The sequence below is a fragment of the Spodoptera frugiperda genome, chromosome 13, assembly GCF_023101765.2.
Source record: "Spodoptera frugiperda isolate SF20-4 chromosome 13, AGI-APGP_CSIRO_Sfru_2.0, whole genome shotgun sequence".
NCBI classification, from domain to species: Eukaryota; Metazoa; Arthropoda; class Insecta; order Lepidoptera; family Noctuidae; genus Spodoptera; species Spodoptera frugiperda.
The window spans coordinates 2,073,560-2,091,595 of record NC_064224.1 but is presented as its reverse complement, the minus strand read 5'-3'; the positions used below and the strand labels follow the sequence as shown (position 1 = coordinate 2,091,595).

At 39.9% G+C, this 18,036-nt stretch overlaps 1 protein-coding gene across 5 annotated transcripts in view; it reads left to right on the top strand.

Moving 5' to 3' along the window:
- LOC118270849 (uncharacterized) overlaps positions 1-18,036 on the top strand; it is a 37,025-nt gene that overhangs the window by 12,016 nt on the left and 6,973 nt on the right. For 3 of the 5 annotated variants that reach the window (XM_050697843.1, XM_050697841.1, XM_050697845.1), the window contains exons 8-32: positions 210-377; positions 795-938; positions 1,450-1,549; positions 1,796-1,897; positions 2,247-2,369; positions 2,649-2,712; positions 2,948-4,192; positions 4,428-4,569; positions 5,125-5,265; positions 5,819-5,891; positions 6,040-6,147; positions 6,230-6,287; positions 6,660-6,729; positions 7,047-7,152; positions 7,655-8,115; positions 8,505-8,714; positions 9,182-9,265; positions 10,191-10,331; positions 11,112-11,180; positions 11,804-11,860; positions 13,940-14,017; positions 15,350-15,418; positions 16,034-16,135; positions 16,751-16,834; positions 17,361-17,450. In XM_050697843.1, coding sequence (XP_050553800.1) covers positions 210-377; positions 795-938; positions 1,450-1,549; positions 1,796-1,897; positions 2,247-2,369; positions 2,649-2,712; positions 2,948-4,192; positions 4,428-4,569; positions 5,125-5,265; positions 5,819-5,891; positions 6,040-6,147; positions 6,230-6,287; positions 6,660-6,729; positions 7,047-7,152; positions 7,655-8,115; positions 8,505-8,714; positions 9,182-9,265; positions 10,191-10,331; positions 11,112-11,180; positions 11,804-11,860; positions 13,940-14,017; positions 15,350-15,418; positions 16,034-16,135; positions 16,751-16,834; positions 17,361-17,450 — 4,089 coding nt within the window. Of the gene's footprint in view, positions 1-209; positions 378-794; positions 939-1,449; positions 1,550-1,795; positions 1,898-2,246; positions 2,370-2,648; positions 2,713-2,947; positions 4,193-4,427; positions 4,570-5,124; positions 5,266-5,818; positions 5,892-6,039; positions 6,148-6,229; positions 6,288-6,659; positions 6,730-7,046; positions 7,153-7,654; positions 8,116-8,504; positions 8,715-9,181; positions 9,268-10,190; positions 10,332-11,111; positions 11,181-11,803; positions 11,861-13,939; positions 14,018-15,349; positions 15,419-16,033; positions 16,136-16,750; positions 16,835-17,360; positions 17,451-18,036 lie in introns of all 5 variants that reach the window. The other 2 variants (XM_050697842.1, XM_050697844.1) reach the window with 2 other exon arrangements.

Sequence of the window (18,036 nt, the reverse complement as noted above, 5' to 3'; positions counted from 1 at the left end):
GCAGTTGCAGTGACCATTTGAACAACGAGCCTGTCAAAAAATAAATGAGACTATAAACTTCGCTGACCCTTCACAGGCTTTCGACTTCGAAGATTTACTTCTTAAATACTTCATATGACTAAGTAATGGTGTACCAATATAAGCCCATTAATATGCTAATTCCTTCTAAAGTATTTGAGCTGATAATCCTATAACTATTTTGTTCCCAGCTGGTATCCCCCACTCAGGAGCCCATGTGTCTGGTAATGGCTACGTAGCGAGGTTGTTCAGCTCCATCATAGGGATCCTGGACGTACCGCTCTCCTTCCCAGCACCTTCGCCCATTACCTGCCTGCCTGATCCCTACCCACCTGATTTGCGAAGATATACACAGATTGGTAAGAGATATTAATAGCAGTACTTCTCCGTAGCAGATTGCCAAGATTTCAAAGCTATGTAATTATACGCCTTAAATAACAAAAAATGGTATGAAGACTATGACGTTTTAGTAACTAACACAATAGAAATAATGTAAGTGACAAAAAGTAAAAATGAGAAGGCTAAACTAGTCACAAAATTGTATTTTTATGGGATAGGCTGGCTACTGGCTGCTACGCAACGGGTAGCGGGTGCGATGCCTGCACCGAGCAACTCTTTGGGTGATCCACAAATTGTTGTTTCGGGTCTGGGTGTCATGTGTATGTGAACTTGTATGTTTGTAAACGCACCCACGACACAGGAGAAAATCCTAATGTGGGGCAACGTTTAAAAAAAAACTCAATTTAAAAAAGTGCAAAAACATAAACCCTTTTCAGGAGTTCTCATCTTCCTACTATGGTTCTTCGCTCTCTTCGAACCGTATGGTCTTCGGCTGCGGCATCTGATCATGGGACATTACAGGCCGGAGCGGGCCAAAGCCAGAGCCACTTGGCTGTACAACCATATACTGAGGACTAGAGGTTGGTATGAGATTTCATATGACTTATTTTCTTGCATTTGTTACTTTTCATAATGTTTACACTTATTCCACGTCATACGGTGTCAGAACTCGTGACTCCTGTGACATGATTATGGCATACATTACATACACTTTAAATGTGAGAGACCTATGCTTTGGCACAAATGGGCCGGCTTGACTGGAGTGATACCACGGCCTCACAGAAAACCGACGTGAATCAACGTTTGCGTGTGACTGAGGTTACCGGAGGCCTAAGTACCCCCCTTTCCAATCCCCGATTCCCCAACAATCCTTAAATTCCTAACCCTCAAAAGGCTGGCAACGCACTTGTAACGCCTCTGGTGTTTCAAGTGTCCATGGGCGGCAGCGATTGCTTACCATCAGGTGAACAATCAGATGGTTTACCGGCTTATTCCGTAAAAAAAAATCATCATTCGTTTCATCTACATCCATCAATCTCTTGATTACTCATACATTGGGTACATGGACATTACAAAAGCTTTATATTTCAGCAAGTTTCATGAAATTCGCTAGAAGAAAATTGCATCGTGACTACAAATATTCTTCAGGGTCATCGCTTACGTTTCGTCAATGGATTACAGATCTTATACCGTAAGTTCTTACGTTGTTAACCTTTCTTCTTCTTTACTCTATACGGAAATAAAAAAGAGGATCATTGCGAGACTCATTAGCATCATTACTCTTTCACCTACATTACCACTGCCTATACTATTCTGTGTTAATTTTTTTGCTTTTGCAAAAATATACAAAATGGGTGCTTTTACACTGAGATGTGCTATGCTACGTTGCTGTGGATGCGTTTGGCTTCCACCATTTTAAAGTTTTGTATGTCGGTAGATGCCAGTGCCTCAAATCCATGCTGGGATTGAGCGATAAGGAGCCTCATTGTCTTCTGTGTGGTATTACTCCATCTACTGAGCCAGAATCGGAACTCACGAGGTTAGAATATCTTGTCCAAGATTACCAATACCAATTTGACAATGTCTAACAATGAAATATTTCTACTGCATCCCATAGAAAAGTACACTTTGGTTCTTACTTTGAGGCATTACAGTCGTATAAAGTTTTTGAGTTGGGCGTGTGGAGGTGTTCATTATCCAAAAAATTGGTTTGTTAGGCATTTGGACTCTTTATCTTCAAAACCCCTAGCACTTGTAACTCTTCTGGTGTTGAGAGTATCGCTATCGGCAGCGCCATTGGTCCACCTTTATCTAATCCATCCGTTTGTTTGGCCGTCTATGCTATAAAAACGACTCTTTTGCCATGTTCTTTATGATTTCCTCTACAGATGTCAGACACAGGGATGTCCAGGTATATTCTGCATGAGCTGCTTCCAAGATATTGGTGCATTGTGCACTATATGCCTGTCGCCTGCTGACTATGGAGACCTTAGTGATGTCAGCTTTGAGAAGTAAGATTCAACTAATGTTATACATATAGGTCTATGTAGATTTGGTGAAATGCAAAAATATTTTGGTCAATGTCGTTTTCAAAGGTGTATTTGAGAAAGCGTATGAAATTCAATTGAAAAAAATTGACGCAAAAACGTTATTGATTTCAAAGCTACTGTTTGTTCTCTGAGTAATTCTTATCAAATCTTCTCTCAGTTACATTTACTCCTATAAGTTTATTTTGTTTTTTCATTCACTCCTATCAGCTGATTCAGGTTTCCCTAATTTTTGTATTTTAGAGGTTCGTCTGATGATAGCGACAGTGAGCACGGCGATCCAGGAGGAGAGACAATGCATGAAAATGTAAGTGAACATCAATATAATCTATGACACCTAGCATGCCTTATATGGGAAAGAATAGGTATAGCTGCTTACCGAGATACTATATTCCCAAAATTTTAAAAGGTAGCATTAAAACCAGCTCAGGTAATTTCCAATATCTCTTAAGTTGTGACAGAAACAAATGTGTATAAGATTAGAGTAAAGGTACAAATGAAATTCTTTACAAATAAATAGTGTTGTATTCTCCTACAACCAGGTTCCTCTACTGCAAATGGAGGAAGTAAATAGAAGAAATATAAGAAAATCTTCTCACAGCTATGATCAACGTTGGCAGTTTTTCAATGAAAGTGGTCCAGGACTAATGGATGCCATTGAATTACCTACTAACAACTATGAACAGGGCTCTTCTGCTCCGAACATCCTTAGACGGTTTCACAGTCTGACCAGTAATTTGAGAATACGGTACAAAGAAAAACAATACACCCTTGATTGGGTAACAAAAGTCCGATCAGAAAACACATACAACATAATACCTGAAGACAATTACACCTTTCAATCCAGCTCTTTCGAAATGGAAGATGTGTTCCATGAAACTAAATCTATCGGAGTAAACACTGATAGAAACCGTGGCATGATAATAAATATATTGATGAACAATTTCAGCCAACGAAGGATACAATTCTTTCGTAATAAACACAGAAATGTGAAATCTAGTCACAAACAATACAAAGAAAAGCAAATTAAACACAATTTCACTGAAACCAACAGAAAGACGATTGTGTTCACTAAAACGTTACACGCATACAATTTAACTATACCGCAAATAAACACAAAGAATATTGTAAGAAATAAGAAAAATAATGAAGCAAAATGTAAAACGAATTTGGCTAAGGAATATAAAGGCACAATGAAAATGAAATATTTTATGAGGAGCAGTGGCGTGATAGAAGTCACAGACCAAAGCAACGATGGAACTCCAGATAATGGTAGGACCAATAATCCTCCCGGTGACAATAATGAAGAAGTAAACAAATCTATAGATAACGCAGATAACGCAGACCTCCCAGACAAGAAGAAAAAGAAGAAATCCAAGAAAAAGAAGCAGAAACAACCCAAAAAACCAAAAGAAAATAAGAAAATTAAAAAGAAAAGCTCTCGCCATGGGATGAATGAGATACACACATTCTTTTCAAGCCGTTGGAACAATTTGAAATCCAGTTTAATGATATCAAAGAGATCAGACAGTCCAACGGCTAAAGAAAAGAAAAATCATAAAAGGAGAAAAAAGCGAAAAGTTATAGATGTGATAGAAACTGAAACAGACGAGTGTTTAGAGAAAAACGATATAAACCAAACCAGGAACCTTCGGGTGTCAGCATTCCTGGCTGAACTGGAATGGTCGAAAAAAGAATATAAGAAGGAGAAAGGTGCTGATGGGAAAAACGATTCGTTCTTATTCCCCAGAGGCCCGAAGCGGATCGCTACTAATAAAATAGTAGGTGTAAGTAAAACTAATCGAGCCAACGATAGGAAGGGAATTAGTCCAATATAAATGGTTCGAAAAGAAATCTTATTTCCCAAATCTTTAGACTTAAATCACACATACACATGTATGTGTGATTTAACAGGTACATACCTGTCATTCGTTAGATACAAATAAAAATAGAGAACTTGATCTTTAAATGCTCTTTCTGGCTCATTAAACAGAAAGAAAATTAGTCAATCTCCTATTTTAGATGGTTCATCTGAAGAATTTGCCCTTCCAATGGCGTGAGGCACCAAAGCAGGATATTCCCCACTGTGACTGCCAAGACACAAAATGTTCCTGCCCAGAGAAATCGGACAAATGTATGAAAATATTTGGACGGTTATCTAAATGTAAGTATATCATTCTCACCCGTGTGATCAAAGAGCCATCAGACCACCACAGATGGGGCCCAGTAGGGCTGATGCCTAATCCAGAGCTGCGGACTAACGGGTTTACCGGGGCTCCAGCTCGAAAAGCAGAAGTACGAACAGGGTGGTTTTTAGTCAGTCAGAGTTTGACACTCCCTCTCGCGTTCACGCAAGGCCGGCGAAGTCATTGGATGATTTCTTCCCTTCCAAAAATAAGTATAATATCATTCTATCTAACTGAAGATTAGAACTGTATGCTAAAGCCAGCGGCAGAATTGAATACATTTGTTATATCATATATCTTCCCACAAATGTTGTGAAAGCTGATTCAAGGACAAGGGCCTCCACATTTGGTAGAAACCAGTGCAGTGTTCTGCTGTCTTCTGTAAAAAGGAGGTCTGTAGTCCCACCAGGAGACTCTCACGAATGTGGATAATGATTTCCAAAGTACTGAAGCATTTGTCTACCTTGCAGCAATAGGAGTCAGACTCGATGTTAATTTTTTTAATTGAACCTCGTAGTAAAATTGATTCACAGTTTCAGCAAGATTGAACAACAAGAAAAATATCGAGAAATTCCGTACTAAAGTCAGTACGTTGGATACTCCATCTAGTTTGATGGCGAAAATGTTGAGCACCATCAACGCTAAACGGGACAAAAGTAAAGAGATTGCGATTGGTGAGTTTATCAAAAAAAATGTTCTGGCTTTCTCCTATGTATTAAGGTACTCTATTATCCCGATACATATTAAGCTACCGTAAAACGGGGTGAATAGAAACAAATCAGGGGTGAATAGGAACAACATTTTGTTGTGTTTTCACGTAATTTAGAACTGTTTTTTTATTAATTCATTATTAAAACCAAAAATGCTCTATTAAAACCAAAAATATGAAAACAAACTAATAATCCTAATAAAAAAATTGTTTCTATTCACCCCCTGAGTTTCTATTCACCCCATTTTACCGTTACTCTATTGTATAACTGGAGGAGGTGAGGGGGAACTAAAGGTGAAGGACTAAGCGGGAGACCTTTGTTCAGCAGTGGACGTCTCTCGGCTGATGATGATGATGATTCTAAAACAAATTGATCCTCTTCAGCTAAACAAAATACTAAAAATCATAAATTCATTCACTTTCGTAAACTGTTCAACCATACCCGGTGTCCGACTACTTTTGAGCCACACCGGGGCTCATAATTACGACACGAAAAAATGCATCTTATTATTTTACAGAGAGCTCAATCTGCATAGCAAAACGAACGAGTTACTATGAAGAGGCGACTAAGGAAGTTCTTCAAACTAAAGAGTACGTATTTATATTTAGTCAGGGGATTATAAAATTAATCAAAATCAGCGGTTTTCTATCTTATTATGTCATAAATATACCTTTTGTATAACTTTCATGAGACATACTAAATTATTTTTTATGTTATTGGCTTACTGTTATATGTTAGGCCAGTAGCAGCGCATCAATCGCCGCGTCGTGAGCCGCAGAATGCTGCTCATGAATATGAGCCTCTACATTGGCTTGAAACAAGTCGAGATCCTCGTCAATCAGTTACGTGAGTAAGCCGATAAGTTACATAATTATGCCAAATGATATTCCAAATAGTGTTAGGTGAATAAATTATCTTTTATTTTCAGACACTTAGACACGGACATGTTATTCAAAAATGAAAATTTCATGAGTGATTACATTCAGGTAAGAAAAATACATAGCATAGTACCCAAGAAATACAAAATCTCCCCTTCAAAGAGCCAGACCACCACAGATGGGGCCCTGTAGGGCTAATGGCCTATCCAGAGTTGCGGTCAACGTAAAAGGTTACCAGGGCTCCGGCTCAAAGCAGGAGAAGGAATGGGGTGGTTTTTACTCAGTAAGAGTCTAACTCTCCCTCTCGCCTCATCCACGGCGGGAGAAGAAGAAATACAAAAACTACTCGTCCGTGATAGTACCTACATTTCACCAGTTGTTTATGTTATAGAGACAATAGAGCGTTTCTCTTTTCACAAATAATAAGTTTTATTTAAATTTTGGATTTCTATCTTTATTCAAATTAAGTTCATTTTTCAGGAACCCTCCGAAGGCATAGCACAGACATCTAAATTTATGTCGAATAATACGCTGCTCGAAAAACAATTAAGTATGTAACTTTTCAATAATCTTTTTCTTTTTATCTCTTATTCTTCTCTACCTCAGAAGATAGATTACGTCTTCTACGGCCGTACTAAGTACTTAAACAATTCCTTTTTCCTTCTACTATTAGGTATTAAGCTACTCTATTCTAAAATAATTTGATCATCTTCAGATATACAAAATACCAAAAGAATTGCTAAGGACTGGGTTAGTTATTAACCAATTATTTCGAGCTGCGCGATATTTCCCTATATTCGATGGTCAATTTATACTAGTTCTGCGTAATGTAGCCATGTGTACCTACCATGTTCCTGTCTATTTCAGTTGTATCCCATAGCAAGAATCCAAAGTGTTTGGATACATCAGACACAGGCAAATGCCGCTGTGACTTCTACGACGATATCCAAAAGAAATGGGCACAATGTAAAAAGTAAACAATGCATTTATCTTATAACAATACCGTAATTAATATGATTTGCTAGTTGTACATATACCGTATGGAGAAACCTCTTATGACTTAATTTAAACCACATATTTGTTATTATATTGGCTGACAATATACAAAAAATAAGCGAAATAGGCCCAGTAGTTAAGCCAAAAAGTGCATTATTTTCTTTGAGCTAATTTAAAAACTCTTTTCAAATACGGCATTATAACGCGCCGCATATCCGAACATTCCTAGCTCTTCTGTGGTCAAGGAACATGGAGCTGTTCACACAGAATTTAATACTTGATTAATTTCATTATTTATTTTGTTTGATTTTTTTTTTTGTAATCTTCGGTTTTCGTTTAAATATTTAGTTGTAGTATGCTCCAGTGGACGAATAGTACTTGTAGTTTCATTTAAATCACATAAGTGATAATTTTACCGTAGATAGATTACAAACGTCCAAATTATTCGCAAGAATAAATGAAACTCCTTTGTCTCCTAGGTCTCTATCTGATAGATGCGAGACCCCATTCGTTATCATGAAGAATTTACGTTCTTCTTTATTTGGACCCTCGTGCAACAAAACGACATGCCCGAACAAACAGGATAAAAAACCTAAACCAGTAATAGTAAAAGAGAACAATAAAAAAATGAAAATGCCCAACTTAATGTCAAAGAAAAATAAACCTGTTGCAATTCAGACTGAAAAAAAGGGCAAATCGAAACAGGGGCAGATAGCGGTACAAACGAATCCTAGGAAAAATGAGGAAACACAACTGACAGATGATACTGATATAGAAAAGTGCATCGAAATGGAAATGAAGAAGAAACTGCCCCCTTCGGCGTCTGCAGCAGAGTTTGATGAGGCCTGTAAGAAGCAAATGAAGCAGCTTTTAGATTGTTTAAATAAAGAAACAGAAGAAATGGCAAAAGCAGCAGCCGCAGCAAAAACTAGTGCGCCAGGTACGGCATTACTTTTTATTGAACAATACTTTATACACGGTGTAACAAAAAGGGAGTATACATATCAAGTGCACGGTTTCTAGATAACATAACAAACCATACGGGAAGGGATTTTTAAACTCATGTTTTCATGGTACCAAGTTATGAATTTTCCCAATCGCGCCGCCGCACGAATTAAAATTAGGTAGACTGGTACTAGGCGATCAGATTAACAGAAGAAATGTTTCGTAATACTAGCGAGTGACCCCTGTAGTGTTGTGGACACGTTTGTATGATTTAAAATCAAGAACCATTTTTGGTATTGAACAATACTTTATATATTCATAGATACAAAATAGGTTTGCCAGTTCTAGTATCCAAGATACCTAACACTGATCAACCATTTGCAGCGACCCCAGGGACACAAACTCCGCGTAAGAAGGAACCACAACCTCCCGATACATGTGCTCCACCACCACCTAAGAAGGAACCACCACCTCCTGATAAATGTTTACCTACAAAACCAGCAAAGGCACCAAAAGCAAAACCAGCTAAACCAGCAAAACCACCCAAACCACCAAAGGCACCGAAACCAGTTAAACCACCAAAACCAAAACCAGGTCAGTAAGATAAGGAAAAGGCAACGTCACGCCTTTTATCCCCGAAGGGGTAGGCAGAGGTGCACATTACGGCTGACGGTGATCAAAGTGATACCACAAATCTACCAGACAGACATTCAATAAATTTTTTATCATCCCTATTCTATTGATTATCATATTCTAGCTATAGGAATTATTCTTGTATTTTTTGATGTTAAATGGGCCGACGTTTGGCCGCTATCTCGCCTGATGGTAAGTGATGATGCGGCCTACGATGGAGCACGTTTGCCCATAAGCAACCTATTCACTCGGGCTTTGAAGACACCCAGGTTATACTCATCAGGAAACACAGACTCCGGCAAGGAGTTCCACTCCCTAGCAGTTCGGACAAGGAAGCTTGAAGCGAAGCGCTTCGTGCGTGTGGGTGGGATATCCACCATGTTAGGAACTAGCTGGGCAAACATAGCTCATAGAATTTTCTCTTGCAGCGCCTGAGAACATATGCTGTTGTCCAGATCCCTCAGCATCTTCAAGGGACTTCGAACCTGAAAAGAAAACGAAAAAACCTGGTGGTCAGTAAAGGAATTGTTTTCTTTTTTATTTAGCGATTATTTAAGTAAGCGATGCGACCTACGATGGAGCACACCTGGGGCCAGAGGGACGGAGCTATGTAGGTTGTATAGCTCCGTCCCTCTTGCACTGCTCAAAGATCGACCATTCTGACACAAATGTATTAGCAGACTAAGGCCTCTGCCCATAAGTAACCCATACACTCGGGCCTTGAAGACACCACGGTCACCCACCACCCATGTTACGACGCTGCCACTCCATGGCACGCAAGGAGGAAGGATACCTTAGGGAATCAAGAGATAATACGGCTCAGAATTCTAGCAAAATGAAATCCTTAGCTTAATTTAAAGAATTTAAAGATCCTCCTACGCTAAGATAGATAACACTTAACGTCATTTTTATTTTCATTATACTATACTATAAACAGGCTTAGTTACTGGCTTTTGATTTTCTTTTGCTAGTCGACGATGTTTTGCTACGTAATACGTAGATATTATATTCAGCTTTCCATCGATACGACTGGTTCGACCGTTGCGCATGGAATTAATGCGAATGCAAAAGATTAATAACACTTAATTTGCATCTACGAGTAGATGTAATTGAAATTTTATTACAAAGCTGGTGACCCAACACAACATGATAATATACATTATTGTGGTCTATCGGCGCGTTCCAATAACCTACCGATCGGTAGATTTGCCTACCAGAGGTAAAATTTTGACACATTTTGTATGGAGCTTATGTCAAAATTCTACCGCTGGTAGGCAAACCTACCGATCGGTAGGTTATTGGAATGCGCCATTAATATGGGGGCTTGTTATTAGCAATAAGTTAAACCTATAGTTAGTATCTAAATGATGTTATTAGTCTGTAAGCCTTCCTTAAAATAAATAAATAAATAAAATTAACTTTTCTTATACACACCAGGTACACCAGGTGCACAATCGCCGGCGTCGGCAAAAATGGCACAATCGCCTGCATCGGCAAAAACGGCACAGTCGCCAACATCAGGAAAAACGGCACAATCGCCAACGTCTGCCAAAATGCCGCAATCTCCACCAAAATCAAGTAAGTCCCTAATTACTTTTTACTAAACATCATATTTTGGGAGAGAAACCAACGATATACGATTAAAACAGAGTTTGTGACATTTAGAGAACCTTTGCACCAAGCGTGATCATGCGATGGTGCCCGTAGTGGACCCCTTAGCGCGGTGTTTTCTAAAAAAGTACTCCGTCATTGGAATTTGCACGGGCGTCAGCAGGGCGTTCTGGGAGGCGCACCCCGCACCTATTTGGTGGAGCCCACCTTCATAAGAATGGAACGATGTTCAATTGTGTAACTACAAATAGACGAATAGGAGCATAATGATAATATCACGGATTGAATAACGTATAGCGCCGAAAACTCTCTGGTGGATTTTGACTTAGCCGTTTTTAATTCGGCTAGTCGTTCAATCGTTGCGTTACTACACAGCCCTGTTTTTCTCAACGGCTAGCCATAATTATGTGATACGGTGACGGATTTGTACAAACCTCCTGTGACACATGCACACCATTAATATTGGAGTAAAAGTAGCGACACTAAACTAAACCATTGCCCCATGAGATCACGCGATGTGTACCCGTCGCGGACGAAATTAATGCGGAAGAGTCAAACCATACCAACACCGTATTAGTGGCTACTGCTGACCCAAACCTCTTTTCGCATCGAGAGGGTTTGAGCATTAACCACCACGCTTGCTCAATGCGGGTTGGTGATTTCAAACTTATAATTTATAATTATAAGTCCAGGTTTCCTCACGATGTTTTCATGTCGTCATGTCATGTCCGTTAACTTTTCTTGTAGGGTTTGGTACACCAGGGGCACAATCGCCAGCTTCAGCAAAATTGCCGCAACCTGCACCACCAAAATCAAGTAAGCTCTTAATTACTTTTTACTGAACATGACATTTTAGGCTGGAAATCAGCGATAAGACTAGATAAGGTTACAGGGTAAGTCGACCTCAATCCTTTAAAGGTAAGCGTCTACATGCCTCGTACGCATTCTGTATGACGTCATCAGTACGCATCGCATAGGCATTGCCGAAGAGCGGTCCGTACGATGCGAATCAGTGGACGCAGTTGTATGAGTTTCTATACAAGACAAACTAAAATCCGTTGCGTGCGATGCGTACGATGCGGACCTGTGGACGCTTACCTTATAGTTTTCATTTGACCGATTTGACTAGGGAACCTCCATATCCGAAACTTAACCGTTCTCAACTTATCGGCCAATGAATTACTTTTTAAAAAATTACAGAAATTTTGTCAATAGGGTCATCCTTCTTAAATTGTGCCAATTATAGTTGCGGTTTATTATTTTATCATAACTGACAGTAAGTGTATCAACGGAGTCGTAGTAGACGAAATATTATTAAATAAAAAAATAATTTGTGATGAGCTTTTGCTTACCTAGTAAGATATTTTGAAAAAGTCTATGACGGATGTGCTGTGCCAACAGCAAGCAATGCTTGTAACATACATTATCTTTTCTTGTAGAGGTTGCAACACCAGATACACAATCTTCAGGTAGACTCCCCGCACTCGATAAAAAAGGTAAGCCCTTGATTGCTATTTATTGAACACTAGCAAACTCGGAGGAATCCGTTTCGCCACCAATGATTTTCCCTGTTTTCCTGCTTTTTTCTTTAATTTTTACTGTTTTTTTGGCGCGTGGCCTTTCCAACGACTGCAAAACCGTGGAAATCGGTTCGTGCGTTCTGGAGTTATAGCGTCAGGAAGGAAAACCCGACTTATTTTTACTAGCTTTCCGCCCGCGGCTTCGCCCACGTGTAATTCGGTTATATATAGCGTTTTTTAATGATCTCGACAGGGCTTTTTCTTCCACAGGCTGAAATCTTGTTACAACTGGAATTAAATATATTTCATAGATCTGTTTAAGTATTTGCGTCTGATAGTCATCATCCCATGTGAATGAGCTGATGATGGAAGGTACAACTCCTCAACGGTTAGGAGTTGAAAGAAAATTCTTACGAAGTTATACGTTCATGTGAGGCTATTAGGTTGACCTGATAATAAAAAGTAAATCTCATTAACGTTAAGAATTTAGGTGAAAATGGATGCGGACAAATTTCGTCTCTTCACTTGTTTCCTTTTAGCTGTTTGTATGGGTAGTGTTAACACAAAATAGGGATTTAAAGGCGTGATGTTATTAATGTTATGCATGTATGTACATAATTATGTATGTTATTATGTATGTTAAAGAGACGACTGAAAGTTGTCATACAAAGTCTTTTTTTAAGCATGGGAAATCATCAAATGACCTCTCCCGCTCTGGGTGGAACAGAAGGGAGTGTCAGACTTTTACTGACTAAAACCCACCTCGTTCCTTCAGTTGCCCTTTGCGTTCCGGGGCCACGGTATCTCGTTAGAACTTTCCCGCAGCCCCGGCTCAGTTTATCCCGTTTCCCCCCTTGGGGGTTGACATTTCAAAAATCCCTTCTTAGTGCTCACTTATGTTACTAAAGGAACCTCTGTTCAAAATCTCAGACTCCTATACCGAGCGGTTTCGGCTGTGCGTTAATAAATCAGTCACCCAATCGCACCCCTAAATCACGATTGGAGGGTAGTTTGAAAAAACTTATAATGTCAAACATATTTACTTGCCTATGTACGTGTTCATGCCAAGTTTCAAGTTTATAAACCCAAGGAATAAGATTTTTCATAGAAACGTTTTTACCCTTGGGGGTTGAATTTCCAAAAATCCTTTCTTAGTGCTCCCCTACATATCCCAAGGAACCTACATTCCAAATTTCAGCTGTCTACGACCAGTAGTTTCGACTGTGCGTTGTCTGTCAGTCAGTCAGTCAGTCAGTCAGTCACTCAGTAACAAGAGTTTTATATATATAGATCATTAGCAGCCTAGTGCAAATCCATTTAAATGTGCTAAATATAACTAACCGATACAGACCTACATAATTATTGTAAACAGCTTAATGTACATAAGTATCTATAGTCAGCACAGTATAAGAGGTCAACTCTGACGTTTGCCAGTCTATGTGCCGCTATAACTTGTTATGAACGTCCTGGAACGTCAACGTAAAAAATGAAAAGTCCTAGTTCATTATATTAATTTATTACTTCGTCACTCATATACTTTACACATATACAGCAACCGATCTTATTTACCTCTCACTACATGGCAACTGTCAGAGTTGACCTCTTAGATTGTGCGGACTCTACTTAGGTTTTAATGTAATTTTGTTTTGGACATAAGCCACTAGGCCACTGACTTCTAGACTATCAGTGGGTAGACAGTACAAAGAATACTAGTTATTTTTAGGTTTTTGAAGTTTTTTTTTTATACGTAAATAGCAAACTCGGCGAACTTCGTTTCGCCAACAGATGGCTTCGCTTCATTTTGTATCAGAGACGGCGCTATATGTTAAAATGATTTTCCGTTTTCCTTTACTCTTGATTTTTTTTCTGAATTTTCTTTGCTATAAACCTCACGGAGCCGGAGACCTTCCCAACGAATGTAATACCGTAGAAATAGGCTCGTGCATTCTGGAGTTATAGCGTCAGGAAGGAAAACCCGACTTATTTTTATATAATAGTTTTTTTTTATTACAATGCTGGCGACGCAATATAGCACACATTAACCTTCTGTTACAGCGGTAGATGACTGTCTACCATCAGGGAGACAATCTCCAGATAGACGCCCATTGCCGAAACCTGCACCAGGAAAATCAAGTATAACATTACCTATTCATTTAACGTCATATTTTTATAGAGTTTTAGGCTAAGAACTTACGGAGCGATTTTCACCCGCGCCCGCCACGGTGGCGGAACTGCGGTTTAATTTCCAAACTCACGAGACCAGGGGCCTTAGTCTGCTATTACAATTGTGTCAGAATGGTCGATCACTGAGCAGTGCTACGGAGCTATGTAGGTTGTATAGCTCCGTCCCTCTTGCACTGCTCAATGATCGACCATTCTGATACAATTGTAATAGCAGACTAAAGGTCTCAGCACACATATGGGATCGGAAAGGGATCGTAACCGTAACGCCTTTCGCCTCGCTGTCAACCAGGCGTCAACCTACCGTATGCACGTAACGAAAGCGTATCAGCAGCGCCTGTACGTCAACTCGGCTACGGCTAGGCGACACCGACTAGACTAACACGATAGTTAGTCGGTACGGAGAGACGTAAGCGCGGGGACGGAGAAACAGCGTGGGGACGATGAGCCGTAAGCGCGGGAATTCAAGTTCGGAGCCTGTTCCGAGGCGAGGCGATTACGTTATCATTCCGATTAGTGTGCGTTGCAGTAGGGAGTTTAATACAAACCATTCTGAACGGCTCGAGGCGATACGGTGACGATCCCTTTCCGATCCCATATGTGTGCTGAGACCCTAAGGCCCCTGTTGTTTGCGCGATTGCGATTATACTAGCTACCCGCCGGTGCAGCGGGACCTGCAATCAAACGCGCAGACTGCGGGCGTAATCTGCACTCTACGGAAGCTGCGGGCGCGGGTGAAAATCGCTCCGTGAGTTCTTAGCCTTAGAGTGTGGACCCCATTAATTATCCATCTTACTTGTCAAATACAAAAAAATATATGCACCGTACTGATTACATGCACCGCGCATGCAGAGTAAGGTACCGGAGCGAAGAAACGGAGAAATATTACCCATTTGGTTAATATTGGTTACTACCAACCAATATTGTTTTTTTTTTTTATGGATTAAGTGGCAAACGAGCAGACGAGTCACCTGGGGCCTTAGTTTGCTATTACAATTGTGTCAGAATGGTCGATCACTGAGCAGTGCAAGAGGGACGCAGCTATGTAGGTTGTATAGCTCCGTCCCTCTCGCACTGCTCAGTGATCGACCATTCTGACACAATTGAAATAGCAGACGGCCTTAGTCTGCCAGGCTGTCCAGGGGAGTCATAGCTGCCAACCTTAATACCTTAATTACGGTTATTGTTATTATTGTGGTTATTGTTTCTCCGTTTCACCTTTCCGCGGAGAACCCACGGTCAACTAGCAATCAATGCTGGTAACAACATTATCTTTTCTTACAGAGGGTGGAACACCAGGGACACAATCTCCAGTTAGTCAAAAAATGCCGAAAATTGGATCAGCAAAAGCACGTAAGCCACTCATAATATTACTATTATAATTATAATAGTTTATTCTCTGTTTCTTTTGAATGCATTTCTGTAATATGATTAACATTTGAAGTTTAAAAATTGATATTGTTTATGAAAGTGTTTGAGTAACGAAGTAATGAATTGTAATCGAAGTAATGAATGTAACAAATATTATGGATTCGGTTTTTCATTGTTTACGTTGACGTTCCAGGACGTTCATTACAAGCTATAGCGGTACATAGATTGACAAACGTCAGAGTTGACCTCTTAAATTGTCCCGACTATAGTATTTTTTAGGTTTATGAAGTTGTTTTCTTTTTTATACGTAACGGTAAAATGGGGTGAATAGAAACTCAGGCGGTGAATAGAAAAAAATATTATTAGGATTATTAGTTTGTTTTCATGTTTTTGGTTTTAATAGACCACTTTTGGTTTTAATAATGAATTAATAAAAAATATTTAAATGATGTAAACAGTTCTAAATTACGTGAAAACACAACAAAATGTTGTTCCTATTCACCCCTGATTTGTTTCTATTCACCCCGTTTTACGGTAGTTTCATTTTTATTAGAATCCTAGAGACCCAATATAACACACGTTAACCTTCTGTTGCAGCATTAGATGACTGTCTACCTTCAGGGAGACAATCTCCAGTTAAAAAACTGCCGAAAATTGGATCAGATAAAAAACTGCCTAAAACTGGATCAGGAAAATCAAGTAAGCCCTTGAATGTATTTTTATTTAACGTCATATTGTTTTAAACTGGGAACTATGTTAAGCAGACGCCCGCGCGGAGCCATACCAAAATGCTCCGTGGTGGACTCCGTTTCCGCATAGTTAGGTACCGGTCTAGGGTTAAACCCCATGGCCCAGTAGGGCTGATGCCTGATCCGGAGCTGCGGACTACCTAGCGGGTTTACCGGGGCTCCGGCTCGAAGGGCAGGAGAAGGAACGGGGTGGTTTTTAGTCAGTAAGAGCCTGACACTCCTTTTCGCCTCGCCCAAGGCGAGAGAAGTCATTGGATGATTTTCCCCCTCAAAAAAAAAAAGGGTTGTTGGGGAATCGTGAATTGGGAAGATTGGGAAGGGCCTCCAATAACCTCACTCACACAACGCAAGCGTTGTTTCACGTCGGTTTTCTGTGAGGCCGTGGTATCACTCCGGTTAAGCCGGCTCATTTGTGCTGAAGCATGACTCTCCCACTGCGTTATGAGGACAAATTAGTTCGAATTCGGGAGATCTATAAAACTATTTTTTTCATTTAAATGCAAATTAACTTTTACTGTTACACGATGCTGGTGACTCAACGTAACACGCTAACCTTCTGTTGTAGCCTATTATGATGAATGTCTTGGACCAACATCAGGCGCACAATCGGCAACTTCAATGAGACTGCCAAAACCTCCACCAAAGTCATGTAAGCCATTATTTGCTTTTTTACTGAACATCATATTCTATCATACATAGTATCTATCATCATCATACTGGTCATCATATTTTAGGCTGGAAATTGCGTTACATGGATGGCAAACTCCTTTCACAGTATTAGTGGGACCTTATGGTGCTTTTCCACCAGAGATGTGCTATGATACGTTGCTGTGGATGCGTTTGGCTTCCACCAATCATATTCATTGGTACACATAGCTTAGCATTGGTGGAAACGGGCTCAACTAAGCTATGTTTTTTATATGGAAAGATGCGTGCTATGGATGTGTGCTATGAATGGCTTTCCTACTATCGATACATTGAATATTCAGACTGTCCATCTTCATATTCTTCGGTGGAAGCGGTCACATATGTAGTTTCACAGCTTGGCTATTACATCTTCGCAGCATAGCTACATAGCACATCTCTGGTGGAAAAGCACCCATAGTCTGCTATTGCAATAGTTGCAATTATAATTCAAGTGACCCAATATAACACACATTAACCTTCTCTTGTAGCGTGTGATGACTATAAGTCTTCGGGGACAGATTCTCCAAGACGTGGCCCCGTAGTCGACAAAAAAGCTTCGAAACCAGGAAAACTAGGAAGTAAGCCCTTAATTGTCTATTTATTTATTTTAGGTACCAACAAATAGATAGGTAGGTAGTGGGAGCCAACGATTCCTTCACACCTCTTTCGCTTCATCAATAGTCATCATTATTTTCATGCGTGCTCGTCGGTTAAAGGTAAGCGTCCACAGGTCCGCATCATACGCATCGCACGCAACGGGTTTTAGTTTGTCTTATATAGAAACTCATACAACTGCGTCCACTGATCCGCATCGCACGAACCGCATCATCGGTAATGCCTGCATGCGATGCGGACCGATGACATTATACGAAATGCGTGGGATTGCGTACGATGCGGGTCTGTGGACGTTTACCTTAAAGATTATTTAATATATCTCCAATCTGGTCGCCAAATTTTCGCCGAAAGCCAATAAATATATTGGCTTTCCATTATCTCTGCCTACACCCATGGGAGACAGGCGTGAGGTTATGTATGTATGTATGGGAGCCAACCTGTAGGTGATGCATTTTATATTATGCATGTACTGCGTGATATATTATACATGTATTAAACATATACACCTTCCTTTTCAATCACTCTATCTATTAAAAAACTGGCGATTGT